The sequence below is a fragment of the Periophthalmus magnuspinnatus genome, chromosome 15, assembly GCF_009829125.3.
Source record: "Periophthalmus magnuspinnatus isolate fPerMag1 chromosome 15, fPerMag1.2.pri, whole genome shotgun sequence".
Classification (NCBI taxonomy): domain Eukaryota; kingdom Metazoa; phylum Chordata; class Actinopteri; order Gobiiformes; family Gobiidae; genus Periophthalmus; species Periophthalmus magnuspinnatus.
The window spans coordinates 25,876,370-25,889,388 of NC_047140.1; the positions used below are offsets into that span (position 1 = coordinate 25,876,370).

At 38.4% G+C, this 13,019-nt stretch overlaps 1 protein-coding gene across 1 annotated transcript in view; it reads left to right on the forward strand.

The window, feature by feature from the left end:
* eys (eyes shut homolog) overlaps positions 1-13,019 on the forward strand; it is a 139,806-nt gene that overhangs the window by 91,586 nt on the left and 35,201 nt on the right. Inside the window, exons 39-40 of the mRNA XM_033979314.2 lie at positions 1,550-1,726; positions 10,717-10,867. Of these exons, the coding sequence (XP_033835205.1) occupies positions 1,550-1,726; positions 10,717-10,867 (328 nt within the window). The remainder of the gene's footprint in view (positions 1-1,549; positions 1,727-10,716; positions 10,868-13,019) is intronic.

Below are 13,019 nucleotides of genomic sequence, written 5' to 3' on the forward strand. Positions count from 1 at the left end.
TACCAACAACAACATTAATAATTACAGTAACTGGATTATTTAGGATCAGTTATATTATTTATTATTATCTCATCTCAACCATAATGTATAGAGCTGGAGAAGGTGTAATACGACATTTAGATTTGATTTGTTTTTTTGGTTTTTTTTATAAAGTGTAGTTTGAATGGAAATAACTTGCCGGTTCACTGTGTAACTTTTCTGGTGGTTGTTTAAGCCACCTTCTCTCCATATTGATGTTACTGCTTTAACTAAAATGTTCCATGTATTGGGTTAAACTCTGACAGAAGCAGGTGACAGACCAGAAAAGTTCCATAGTGCACCTTTAATTTTTGCTTCTAAAATTCTCTAAATTCTGATGTTTTAGTTGGGACTTAATAATTTCAGTTGTTGATTAATGAGTTATCTTGACATCCCTAGTTGCACGGCATGTTTCCATTTGAGTCTAGGTTGTAGTTTTTGCTCTAGTTGTTAAAGGTGTAGTCCCTGGAGCAGGGGCCCACTTGGCCCACTTTGAAACGCCTGTCACCCTGAGCTCTCCGGCAGGTGCAGCGTGTCCTCCGTCTGGGCCAAAGACAGCAGATCAGCAGCGGCCTGTGGAAGGGGTGACCTGACCCAGGCCTCCTTTACCCCCACCCCCCTCCAAAGTCCCAGCCCTTTGTCAGGTCATAGGATATAACACAGCACTAAAGTCCGTACTGACAGAAGCCTGCTGACTCCAAAATACCTGCAAAAGCTACAGGCTCATAGTGTATGAACAAACACAGTGGACGGTACATATATTTTTATGAATCTCATTTCATTCGTTCATTTTTTTTTTACATTTAATTTATTTACTAAAAGTAACTTTCTGGAGGTGCATGATTCAATGGGAATAGAAAGTTCAAATACTTCAGACATTCTCCGTGGAGACAGATAACTTTTAAGTCACACGGTGAAATATTATAACCAAAGGAACATCCTTTTCTTGAAGACAAGCAGTCGAGGCCCTCCTCCAGGCCAAATAAGGTCAGCTTTGTGGAGATGCAAGGCAAGGCAAGGTAAATTTATTTGTATAGCACAATCTCTACACAAAGTATTTTAAAGTGCTTTACAGAATAAGAAAGACATTAAAATCACAATACAATAAATCAAAACATAAATAATCACAAAGCCTGCAGATAATATGGACACATGTATTTCAGTGCCTTTATTTTGGTCTTTTTTTTGGCTAAAAAGTTGTACTCCAAGACACTCACTGTTACAATTACAAACTACCTTTTTCTACTAATACTATGAGATCTACTACAGTTGAAATTCAAGGTATCATGGTCATATTTTCTCAAGTTGAATGTGGGTCCTACTTTTTGTGTCTGAAGTTGTTTTTTTAAATTTGTAAATGGACAGACACAACATGCAATGGATTTTATTTTAAGATTAAGTTATTTGTCATATATAACTGATTACGAAGGAAAAAATATCTTGTTACTTCCCGTTGCTGATTGGTTTATAAATACAACTGTATAAATGTGATTTCATTCTAATGCACCATTGAATGTGCCTGTATTTGCAGATGCCACTGTGTATATTCCCCGGTTTGACGTTGACTCTTATTTGGAGCTGCAGCCTCTTGCTTCTCTTCTGCAGTCCTCCGCTGACAGCAATAATCTCCCCACTACCGACAAGGACGCCACTGTTATTCTCCAACTGACACTGAAAACAAGATCTACGCAAGGCACCATTCTCTACTGTAAGTACACACTGCAGTCAGAAAATCACTTATGACACTGAAATCAGATGAGTGTGGATGATTTGCTTTGATTATGCTCATGTAAGAACTGAGCTCTTTTCATTAAAATGCACCGACTGTTATATGTATATCAGCTACATTTTATCCATGTGACTTAATGGCATTATATTCTTGTGCAATTACTGTGAATTAATTTATTTTGCAAAATTTTGATGAAGGTAATTAAACCTGATCATTCTTTCTTCCCAATACGGTATATACAGTAAATGAATGCAATGTTGAAGCGCTAGGATCTGTTGTCAGAGTCCAGATTGAGTGTGGGTGTATTTCTATTTGAATGGGAGGCCATCTCAGAGGACCGAGCAGCAAAAGTATGAGCAGCAGGGAGATCAGCAAATCACCAATGTGGAACTTAGAACATTTTAAACTAACTTTTTATTGACTCCCAACATCGTTTTAGCTAAGCCAACAGTGTTTGAAAAAGAGCTCATCTGGAATTTCCATTTGCAATTAATTTTTCTAAATGTGAGGTTTAATGCAGCTGAAAACTAATACAAGAATCGCATGCATTTCAGAAGATAAACTACGGAGTTTGCTGCAGGATTTATAAAATCCCATGGAGACAGGATATTTTGATGCTTGCAGAGAACATATCACATAAATAGTTATGTCTTTCACTATTCAAATAGCATTTTTGATACAATTTTGATTTATCTTGCAGCTCTATTTTCTCTTTTCTTTTTGTCACTGTGGGACAAACCATTTTTGAACTAGGGATTATTTTAAGATTCTGAATTATAAATGTAACAAAATAGGAGAGAGTCGGAGGGGCATGTAGCCTAAAAAAAATTGAATTCTGGGAGCTTCATTTGCAGTACAGATCCAATTTTTAGTTTTCTTTTATTGTATTTGATTTGTCTTTTTCTTCTAGACCCAAAATTATAGCACATTCTCATACCAAGCTTATATCCAATTACAGATTTTAAATGTAGCTTAGTTCTTTTCTCATTTAGTGCTATAGTTACTAACATGATTATCATTAGTATTCTTTATTTTACTTATTATTCCTGAAGTTCTTCCATGATCAGTAGCTACTATAAAAGTCAACACAAGTAACAGCCACTGCAGCCTGAAGATACTTTTTATTTTCAGAAGTTTTACCTGTATTTGTATAGTATTTATCTTTCCAGCCCTGAACCATTCTAATTTAATGAGGTACAAATGAATAAGATCAAGATTTTTAGCCTTCTAAACATGCTCAGGGGTTCTAGAAAAGCACAGTATCAAAACGTGGGGACAATTTGACCCATTTTTGTATTAGTGATTTTTATTTTATTTTCATCAAAGCACAGGCCGTTCTACCACACTGAAAATAAAGGATCCTTCGAGAGGCACAACAGATACTACAACCTAGGCTTTTGTGGAAAGAGGAGCCGCCATCTGTTTTGTTGTAGTCTAGTCCATGAGTCCAGCTATAACCCAAATGTGAACAAAGGAATTCTCATAAGGAGGTGAACGCCGGGCGGACACAGGGGGAAAGAGTGGACTGATCTGACCCTCCAGCTGCACCGGGACAATTTCTTTTGTTAGGAGAGAGGAGATTGTGTTAGGTAGGCCAGGCTTCCTCTGAGAAGCCCACACTATCATATCACGCCATTGTTTGGGAAGAATGGCATGAATATGTTTTGTAGTGTGATCAGATAAACCAGGTCTGCCTAGTGAAACTTTATTAGTACAAAGGAAACATGTTAGTTCAAGTACTCATAATTCAAGGGCGAGGCTAATAGATACTCTTGAGAAAAGTTGATTGATGACTTAATTGTTCAATTTTAATCAGCTTAACCTGTATTTTGTGAATGAAAATTAACTAGTGACAGTTGCTGGGGCGACAGTACCTCAGCTTGTAGAGTGTTCATCCTCTGATCCGAAGGATGGCTGGTCGAAACCTGGCCTCAGCATAAAAAACAATATTCTTTGTGCCAATCCTAAGCCTGTATCAATATAAAAGTAGATCATTGCACATTACTTTAGAGATTAACTCACCATTAGAATAGTACCTAATATACGAGACAGACTAGGCCTTGGTTTTTCATTAGTGCATTGCTTTTGGGAAGAGCACGAATCAGTACTTTTAGTGCCTTTTAGTCTTTGAAAAAGCTGAGGCAGGATTGTGCATATGTTAACTCAAAAGCATCGTTCTCCAAGGGGTAACTGTATATAGGTGGGCTATGGCCAATAAAAGAGGCTTTTAAGTCAACCACAGCAACCACAATGCATTTGGGTGTCTTCTAATGTATTCTACTTAAACCTACCACAGATGCGCACGTTATATTTATCTATCTGATGTAACCTCCGGTAAATCAGTGACATCATGAGGGTTTACGGCCGCTCATTTACATAAGAAGTACTTTTCAGTCGAGAAGCAGCAGTTATTTGATGAACAGCAGTATTGCAGTATAGTGTACAGTATATTGCAATGTGTATTATGTATTGAAATAAGCAGTGTCAGGCTTCTTTACGGCGTACTTTTCTCTGGGCAGTTTCCTTCAGGTGATTCCTCGAGGGGTTGTCTTTTCAACTATACCTCTGCAATGCAATAAGTATCATCATACCCTTTCACACCACATATCCCCACTTTGGTTTTACTCTAGGCCTGTCAGGTCAGTCACATTTAACAAAACTTCTATATTAGAATAAGAATATGCATCTTGTCTTCTTAGTTAAATAATTTTCTATACGTGTAAAACCTTGCTTACACGATCTATCCCTCATTTTTTATCTAATATGATAAGGTTTTAGCTGTAACTTCTATTGATAATTTCATTTTGCATTTATTTGTTGCAGATTATACCTTTAATGACATTGAAAACATAGTTAGTTTTTTCTGCTTTCCAGTTATTGTGTCAGAGGCATGAAGTCGTATAAATATTCTTGTTTATTGTAATATTTCCTCAAGCAGCATATCAAAATGATCATGACAGGCCTAATCATTCCCAGTCGTCTCCATCCCTGAAACTCCCAAATACACTAAATACCATCAGATCTTGGACCACTGATATGCTGTGCTATCATCTCCCCACTGTCTCATTGCTATCTTATGCACTTTTCCTTTGATTCGAGTTGAAATTATTCTTATCATGAAACAAAAATAACCCTTCTCTGCATCCATTCAAACCCGCATGGCTGAACATAGCCTGAGGATGTTTTCTTGCAGCTTTAATCAATACAACATCCTGCATGCTAAACTACAGCAATAGCCATTCCATATTATATTGTAATTAATAATAGACTTGACTCAGAAGAATATATTGCATTTCTTCTTTTTTCCTTTGGTGTGTTGGCTCTGTGGCACAATAGAGAAAGCATTTAGCCCTGGGTTAGACAATGACATACTGAGTTCAGAAAAACGTGAAGATATATTTTACATATATACAGTTCATTTACATTGCAAATGAGAATGCAGAAGGACCTTATTTTAAAATGCTTCCCTGCTGCCTGCCATTACTGTGACTAAAATACTAAATGCATCATTGGATATATTGCCAGTTTTAATCATAATGTGTTTAACTATAAAGCACCAATAAAACAGGCTATTTATTCCATTTCTAGGAATACTTCTCTGAATAGTGCATAGTGCTGCTTTAAGGGCTTAGCTTTAGTCTGTATAAGCTGTCGCTGGCCTCCCATGATGCTCCACTGTGTTTCAACGAAGACTTAAATCTTGGTATTTAAGGAGCTATTAATTAGGCAGCCCTCAGATCCTAATAAGACTTTAAATTAGCACACTAATAAAGGTTGGTGCTCTTGGAAAAAGTCAAGGCTGGTGAGCCTTAAAAGATGTTATACACTTATAGATAAATAGTGCAGGCAGTCTGACACCGGTGACTAATTAGACTACATTTAATGCTGGTTTGCATGAATTATATAATGAACTGTGGCACTCTGTGTGTTATAAAGATTGCACTTACATGTGCTGTATTGGCTCTGGGGTAATTCTTTTAGGACATGACAGCAGATGAGAGCGGGGTGATATTGGAAAAAAAAAATTTCAGTGCCTTTCAGTGTTGATTCCATAACCAGACTTTTAATCAATACCGTACAATCCAAAAGACCGCCAAATGTCTCCCTCCAAATTGCCAAATGTATGCTCCGAACCACATGTTTTTGACAGAGGATTGGCTGTGGAGCTCTCGATTAAACATATTATTGGCAATTAGATATGAGTGAGTCAATGTCAATTACAATTCAGTTAACTGCCTAGCTCTACTGTAGATACTTGTAAAGGATTGTAGCTGGTTGGTTGCTTGTCACTTTTAATACAATTGGTAATGGGCAACCGCTAGACAGTGCAGTATTCCCACTAATGTTCTACAGTGATTGAGTGCTTGTAATGGCTAGCACACTCTCTTCACAACAAGAAAGTTCAGGTGGCACCATTCTATATTACATTTTGCATTTTTTCCCCATGCCATAGTAGTTTTCCTCTAAGCACTCCAGTTTCCCCTATCAATAAACATGCACAGTGGTCTAATCCCAGTGAGCTGGGCCAATGCAGAGGACAGATCTCCAGGAACATTAAAGTCTTAACTGTGCAGAGACTACAGGGGCTTTGTTGCTAAACAGTTAAACATTTGTCTCTGGACCAGAAGATTCAGGGACTTTACCTTTTATCCTTGCAATAAAGCGACTGCTTGGCAGAGGTCTGAGCTCTCCAAATGCCTCTTGTTTGTGTATCGTATATATTTTGTATGGAGAAAATGTAGTTCATCTTCTTAGCTGTGCTGTTCCAAACTATTTACTACCTTCTCTTTCATAAAGTTGCTCTAAAGAGAGTTCACCTAAGGACCACCATTCCTTCCTTCCTGAATGCAATGGTAAAAATAAGATAAAATGTTTCAGAAAGTAGCCCACACTGCTCGTAAATGCCTTTAGAAACCACTGAGCTCCAGTCATAAGCAGCTGTCATATTAGTGTCTTCTGTATTGACTGGCACATGTTATCTGCCTGTGTTAATCTGCAGTCATTCCTCTCTAAATCTCAGTCTGCAGATAAGTTTGACATGCAGTGACAGTTATTACAACTCCATTTCACAATATTATTTACTTTAAAAAGGTAAACTGAGGGGACAGGTGGGGCGCTATATATTAACACTGAATATTATATATGTTATATTATATTTGTATGTACAGCTGTATTGTTGGTAAATTAAGCAAGGCATCACAGCAGCACGTGGCTGAGCACATCAAGAAGAGCCTAGACCACGTGTCGGGATGGGTTTCCCAAAATCATCCAAGTATAGTCCTGACCAAACATAGCTCAGGGTCTGAAGATGTGTAGTTCTGTGGTCGCCCACTCCTTCTGACAGGTTGCTCCCTGTAGCATTGAAGGATAGGTTAAAAGCAGGCAACACATTTTTGTAGAGGACCCTTAGTTGTCCCCTTCAAAAAGCATACCTTACTTTAAAAAGCCAGCACTTATTGTGCCTGTCTGTTGAATATTTGATGCTGCTGAATGTTCTGTCAGGTCACTCTTTTCAGTAGGGTCACATGAAGTTGAAGGTGGGTACTCTGATATCCCTCTTTGTCCTGTTTCACTAAATACATGTTTTATTTATTCAGTAATAATTATTACTATACACTTATCGAGTATACTTTTACTTTTACCTTGCACCAAACGGTACAGACTTGTTTTTTCTTTAATCATACTGACATGAACATGAAGAGTAGAGGACAGAGAGGAGCTGCATGTTGGAAAGCACGTATAGAAAGTGCACCATGCCTTTTATCTGTAATGCTTCCTGTGGCTTATACTGCACCATCTTTTCTACATCAGAGAGGAGGAAGTGAAAGGAAAACTCCTGAGATCAAACAGACAAAGTTAATCAGAAGACGAGCTCAAAGACATGCATGGAGCTGCACTGGAATCACACACACATACACACACCTCCCTTAGGCAAACACGCAAATCTCCCCCCAGACTTCAATTGTCAGCTCACGAATGAAAAATATGAGGAGGTGGGCGAGCGAGGCAGTGTGCAATAAAGAAGAAGTCTGGAGAGAGAGAGAGAACAGGTGACAAGCTCTGACAAAGGGGACCAGTGCTCTGTTAGGCTGGGTGCAACGTAACAGGGCCATGGGGATGACAGCAGATAATATTCTCACCGAAAGGAAAATAGAAAAATAAAAGATGGGGCCAGCCTCGACATCGTCTGTGAATAATCCAACATTTGTCGACAAATGAGTTATGGTCCTGAGTGAGGGGAGTCTTTGAGGAGACAAAAGCTCATTGTGTTGGAAATAAATAAAGAAGTCGCATCTGTGAGCTGTTGTTTTGCCCGAGGCTGGGAAAATGGCTTCAATGACATTTATTAACTGTAGCGTCCCTCCAGCGGATATATGTACTGACAGTATGCAGATGGTGATGTGTGAGGCATAATTAAATTTGCTGCAAATACTACACTGAAATAGGGCTATGTACCAGGTTCATTATTTTAGACGTACTTCATGGTAAAGGAGCATTTCAAATGATAGTATAACAAAGGTTGAAAATAAAATAGGCTTTCTCTAGGGCTTCGGAAATATTACAATGAAATGGGGAAAATTGCTTTAAAACTAGATCAGCAGATTTACCTACATTATTCTATACAGTACAGTACGCTGATTATTCACCTTAAATACAAACCTATTTCCATAAACTTTGTCAGACTCACTAATCTATTAAACATCATGTGGCAGCCAGCCCTAAATATAACAGTTTGAAGTGTGATAAATTGCTGAAGTAAATCTAGAAAATTTTATCATACTGCAAAAAACCCCAACTATTTTCTATTAGTACAAAAAAAAGTACACATGGTGAAAACTGACAAGCAAAAATGATTGTTTCATCTGTCATGTATTGAACGATAAGTAGGGACGGTGCCGGGACGGGGTTTGAGTGGGCACTAGCCTCCCCTAGAATGGCCAATGCTGCCCCATAGCTCCCTCACAGATTTCTGCCCCACTTAGCACATCCAGTTTTGACTACAAATGTTAAAATGACAACCACATTGTTCAAACTGAGACTAAAATAAGAAGAATTCCATATTAGGTTTTATGGTAGGGTAGTGAGTGGGGTGTACACTCCGTTGCTAAATTAACTATTTAAATGAGCATCCACATTGAAGACCTTAGCACAGCCTCTTCGCTCGTCCAACTAAAAATGTCAATAATAAGTCGATATAGTAATGGATACTTTACTCACACCTAAATATGTTCAAAATGTACTCATTTTTTCAGTGCGTGTCAACAATTAACACAATGTACAGTTTACAGCACATTTCTCTCAATAAAACAGTTGTATTTAAAGATCCTGGGTTGTTTCATATACTTCATAGAGGGTGGTTGTCTGAAAATAATTGTAACAAAAGTAGTGAAACTGTGGGTCACGGTTTGACCAAGCTTGAATACAGCTTGAAAGCAAACTAAAAGGGAAAACAACTCAGTATGCAAATCACCGCACACTAGAATCATTTGACATCCCAGGATTAGGGTTAGTATAAGCAAAGTAGTATAATATAAAGGATACATGTCTGTTTATCAGCACACGGGAAGAAATCTCGTCTCTCTCCACAAAGACAATGAAATGTTGGATTATGGGTACTCCTTAAATGCGTAAAGGTAGGTATTGTGTCTGTGGTCAGTTGTTGAAGTTGTACAGCATTGTTCTATTTTTTATGAGCAGAAGACCTCCAAGTCAACTTAGAGGAGTCATGTGAGTACAGCACATTAGGCTTAACCCCGTGTTTGTGACAAAGATCGGGATTTTATGGATGGACGTTCACAGTGAGATGTCCATGTAGCTTTTAGACAACAGCCATGTTTTTTGTAGCTTTTTTTGTATTCATCTACAACAGTCACCCATAATGTCACCTCAAGACCAAGTCCAAACATGTACAAGGTTATAGAGCTTCTTTGGTTATATACTGCATTTATGCTCAAATAGTTTTGGTGATGACTAAAGGTGCACTGTGTAACTTTTCTGGTTTTCAGTTGGTTCCACATGGCCAAAACACCTGCAATCAGATATTTTACTAATAGGGATATGTTTATTGCCATACTGTGGAACATTCGACAGAAAGAAAAAACATCTCCATGGAGAAAAGCAGGTGGCCAGAAAGGTTATGCAGGGCACCTTTATTTTTACACTTTATATCTATTTATTTTACCTACTTCATTAAGTACTCTTGAACAAGCTTTATGACAGAGGTGTTTAAGAAATTTGTGACTTCTATGAGTGATTTCTGTTGTTACTTTAGTAGCTTTCAATTTAATAAAAGAGCAGTTGTATTACACATCAAACTGCTTTCCTGTTTCAATTCAAAATTCAAACAATACTTTTCTTACTTTTCCATTATTATGGCACAAGTTTTGTTCTTTGTTGCTTGACAAAGTTCTGTTCTTGTGTTTATATTTCCTCTCTCGGGAGAAGTTATATGTGTGTGTGCCCTCTACCAGTGTGGGAGGATAAATGCTGCCTGTGTCTCTGGCTCTGGCTGCACTTGGCCAGTGCTCTGTGCGGCCAGCTCAAATCCATTGTGTTTTAATGTGAAGACATCATAGACAGAGGAAGTAAGCTAATAACTGTCTGCCTCACAACTATCTGTGCTTTGTCTGACTCACTTCTGCACAGAGGAAAACCCATCAAATTGGTTTTCAACAGAGCCACATCTCCAAAAGTATTGCAGCATAATAAATATCTTATTTGTTTTCATGATTAATACTATAACAATACATTTTCAAAGGATCACAAGTCAGTTCCAAGCCTATATATGTAGTAAGTTTAATAATGTCTTCAGCCTTTTACTTTAGGGTTCACCACAACAACAAAGTTGTGTGGACAAAATGCAATCTGTGGGGCTCAGAATCCCTCTAGAATATACTAATATACTATTCTCTAATGTTCTTTCATCCTAATGTATAGATAGTGACCTCTGTCTTGGTGATGTTTTTCAGCCCAGACACAGAACTTGGGAGAGCAGTTTGTCCATGTGTTTCTGGAGGATGGGACCCCTGTGGGGCAGCTGAGCTGTGGCAGTAATCATGTTCTAAGTGTGACCGCTGATCAGAGCATCAACACTGACAGATGGGTCAACCTTACGCTCAGGTATGGACAACACAACATTGTTTTTTGTGTAGTTCCTTATTTTAGCTCATTTACATTCTACAGAATAAAAGTTGTGTGTAAAACATGCACCATTTTCATATATATATGGCCTGACTACCTGTGTTAGACACAATGCATGTGCTGATGTTGTGGTTTAGCCTCTCACAGTATATTTGAGGAGCAGTGCTGCAGACTGAGGCAGTGGGAGCATGAATGCTGCTGCTTTGCCTCTATTTATTCCTGATGGCTTCAGCAGATGTATTCACATGCAAATCAACCCGTGACGTCAGCCACCATGTTTAGGCTGCGAGCACGACATCCCTTTGGATAACAGTTGACAGATCTAAATGTGTCTGCCCAGCCTATCTGCTGCTGTCAGCACAGTGTGGACTAGTGGATGTATTTAATAGTCAATAATTCAAGGTCCAGTGACCAAACAGGAAGAGCGTAACACACACTCTACCACCTCCACTCCCCCGTCTCTGATTCTTCACCCTCCAATTGTGTTGTCAAGTCAGCTATTTCACGATCACATAATACATGTTCTATAGGCTTTTATATGAATGTTGTATCTTGTGGTGGCATGCAGTCAATCAGAAGTGTTGATATAAGGACTGTCTTACACCTCTTTCCACTTTCTACATACACTTAACTCACTATCTTTTTTTCTTTTGAACTGAATAAAAGCAAAGCTTCTGCAAGACAAGATGAACCCAAATACATTTTAAAAGCCTCTTTCCACTGTACACAGCAGCTTCTGAATCATAAATGATTCCTCTGTCTGTTCCTCTCACTACCATAAGCACACTGTAGAGACAATAAAATATACACACCGCATTTCTCACCTAACCAGCTTTTTTATATCCCTCTTCAGGGAGATAGAAGTCATTAAGAATATTTAACCAGGAACTTGCTGTCTGTATAACCTCATCTGTAAACTTTGAAATAAGCTTTTTTTTATTAGGTGACACAAAATAGTTGTTAATTAAAAGTGTTTATGTGGCAAACATCAGTTCTAAAGAGACGTATACAAGAGCTTTGTTGTTATTTTAAACTTTAAATATGCTTAACCCAAATGTTTCTGCTTGGGGCAAAAGCATTTGTTTTACAAAGCTTTACTAGCTTTTCTCTTCAGTTGACATGCTAGACAAGAACAAATGCTAATGTTAAAATCGTCTGTCCTGGCTGGACCATCACCAGTGGGAGTCTGTGGGTGTCCGTATCATTTTTCATCGGAGGAGGACAAAGCTGTTGTCTGGTTATTTTTGATGTTTGTAACTTTTCCTTTGGGGGTGTAAAGGTGTAATACATCTGCGATTCAAGTTCACTCCCATGGACCTGTGAACATCACTGTGTATACTGCACTGTCACATCAGTCTACAGTGGTATAAGAATATAAGGTATAGTTCAAGTTTCATAGTATCAAATGGATGATGAAGCCACTCCCCGTATAAAAGCATAGTCTCAAAATCAACAACACAAAAGAGAGGGTCTAGTTGTCACAAAATCACACATCAGAAACCTCAACATAAATTACCTTTTAAACAAGACACAAGTTGTATACGCTCAGTGTTATCTATAAATACTTTTAACAGATGAGGATGTCTTTCAAATAAAATATATAATACACTTGTTACTTTATATAATGACCCTGACTGGCCATGTGATGTGATACGTTGCCTAGCAACAGTTGATTTAAGGAGCATGTTAGTAGAGCATGACTAACGTCATCTCTCTTCAAAGCCTAAGAACAACCATCATGTGCATCTGACTAACAAGAGACGTCAGCTTTGTAGTGCCAGTGCAAGCATTAGTTCTGTTAAACCCTTGTTATTTCACAGCGGAGTGTGCATTGACCAGTACAGCAGCAGAGAACGGCTCCTGTCTGCACCTCCACCGCTCTGCTTTAATTGATGGAAGATTAATGAAGAACATATTTCTTTTTTGCAAAGTGCCCCACGTGTGGTTAGTTCAGTATTGAGTAGTTTTCCCACAGCCACATGATCCAGGGAACGTGCCAAGTCGGAGGCTCTGTGTGCCTCCCCATCTCCCCATTCAGTAGTTTTGTATTGACAAGCTCTCCATAAAAGATTAATTGAGGAAGAACCACAAGCTCCCTGCCTCTCACGCGGGAGTTCTTTGTGAAGCCCTA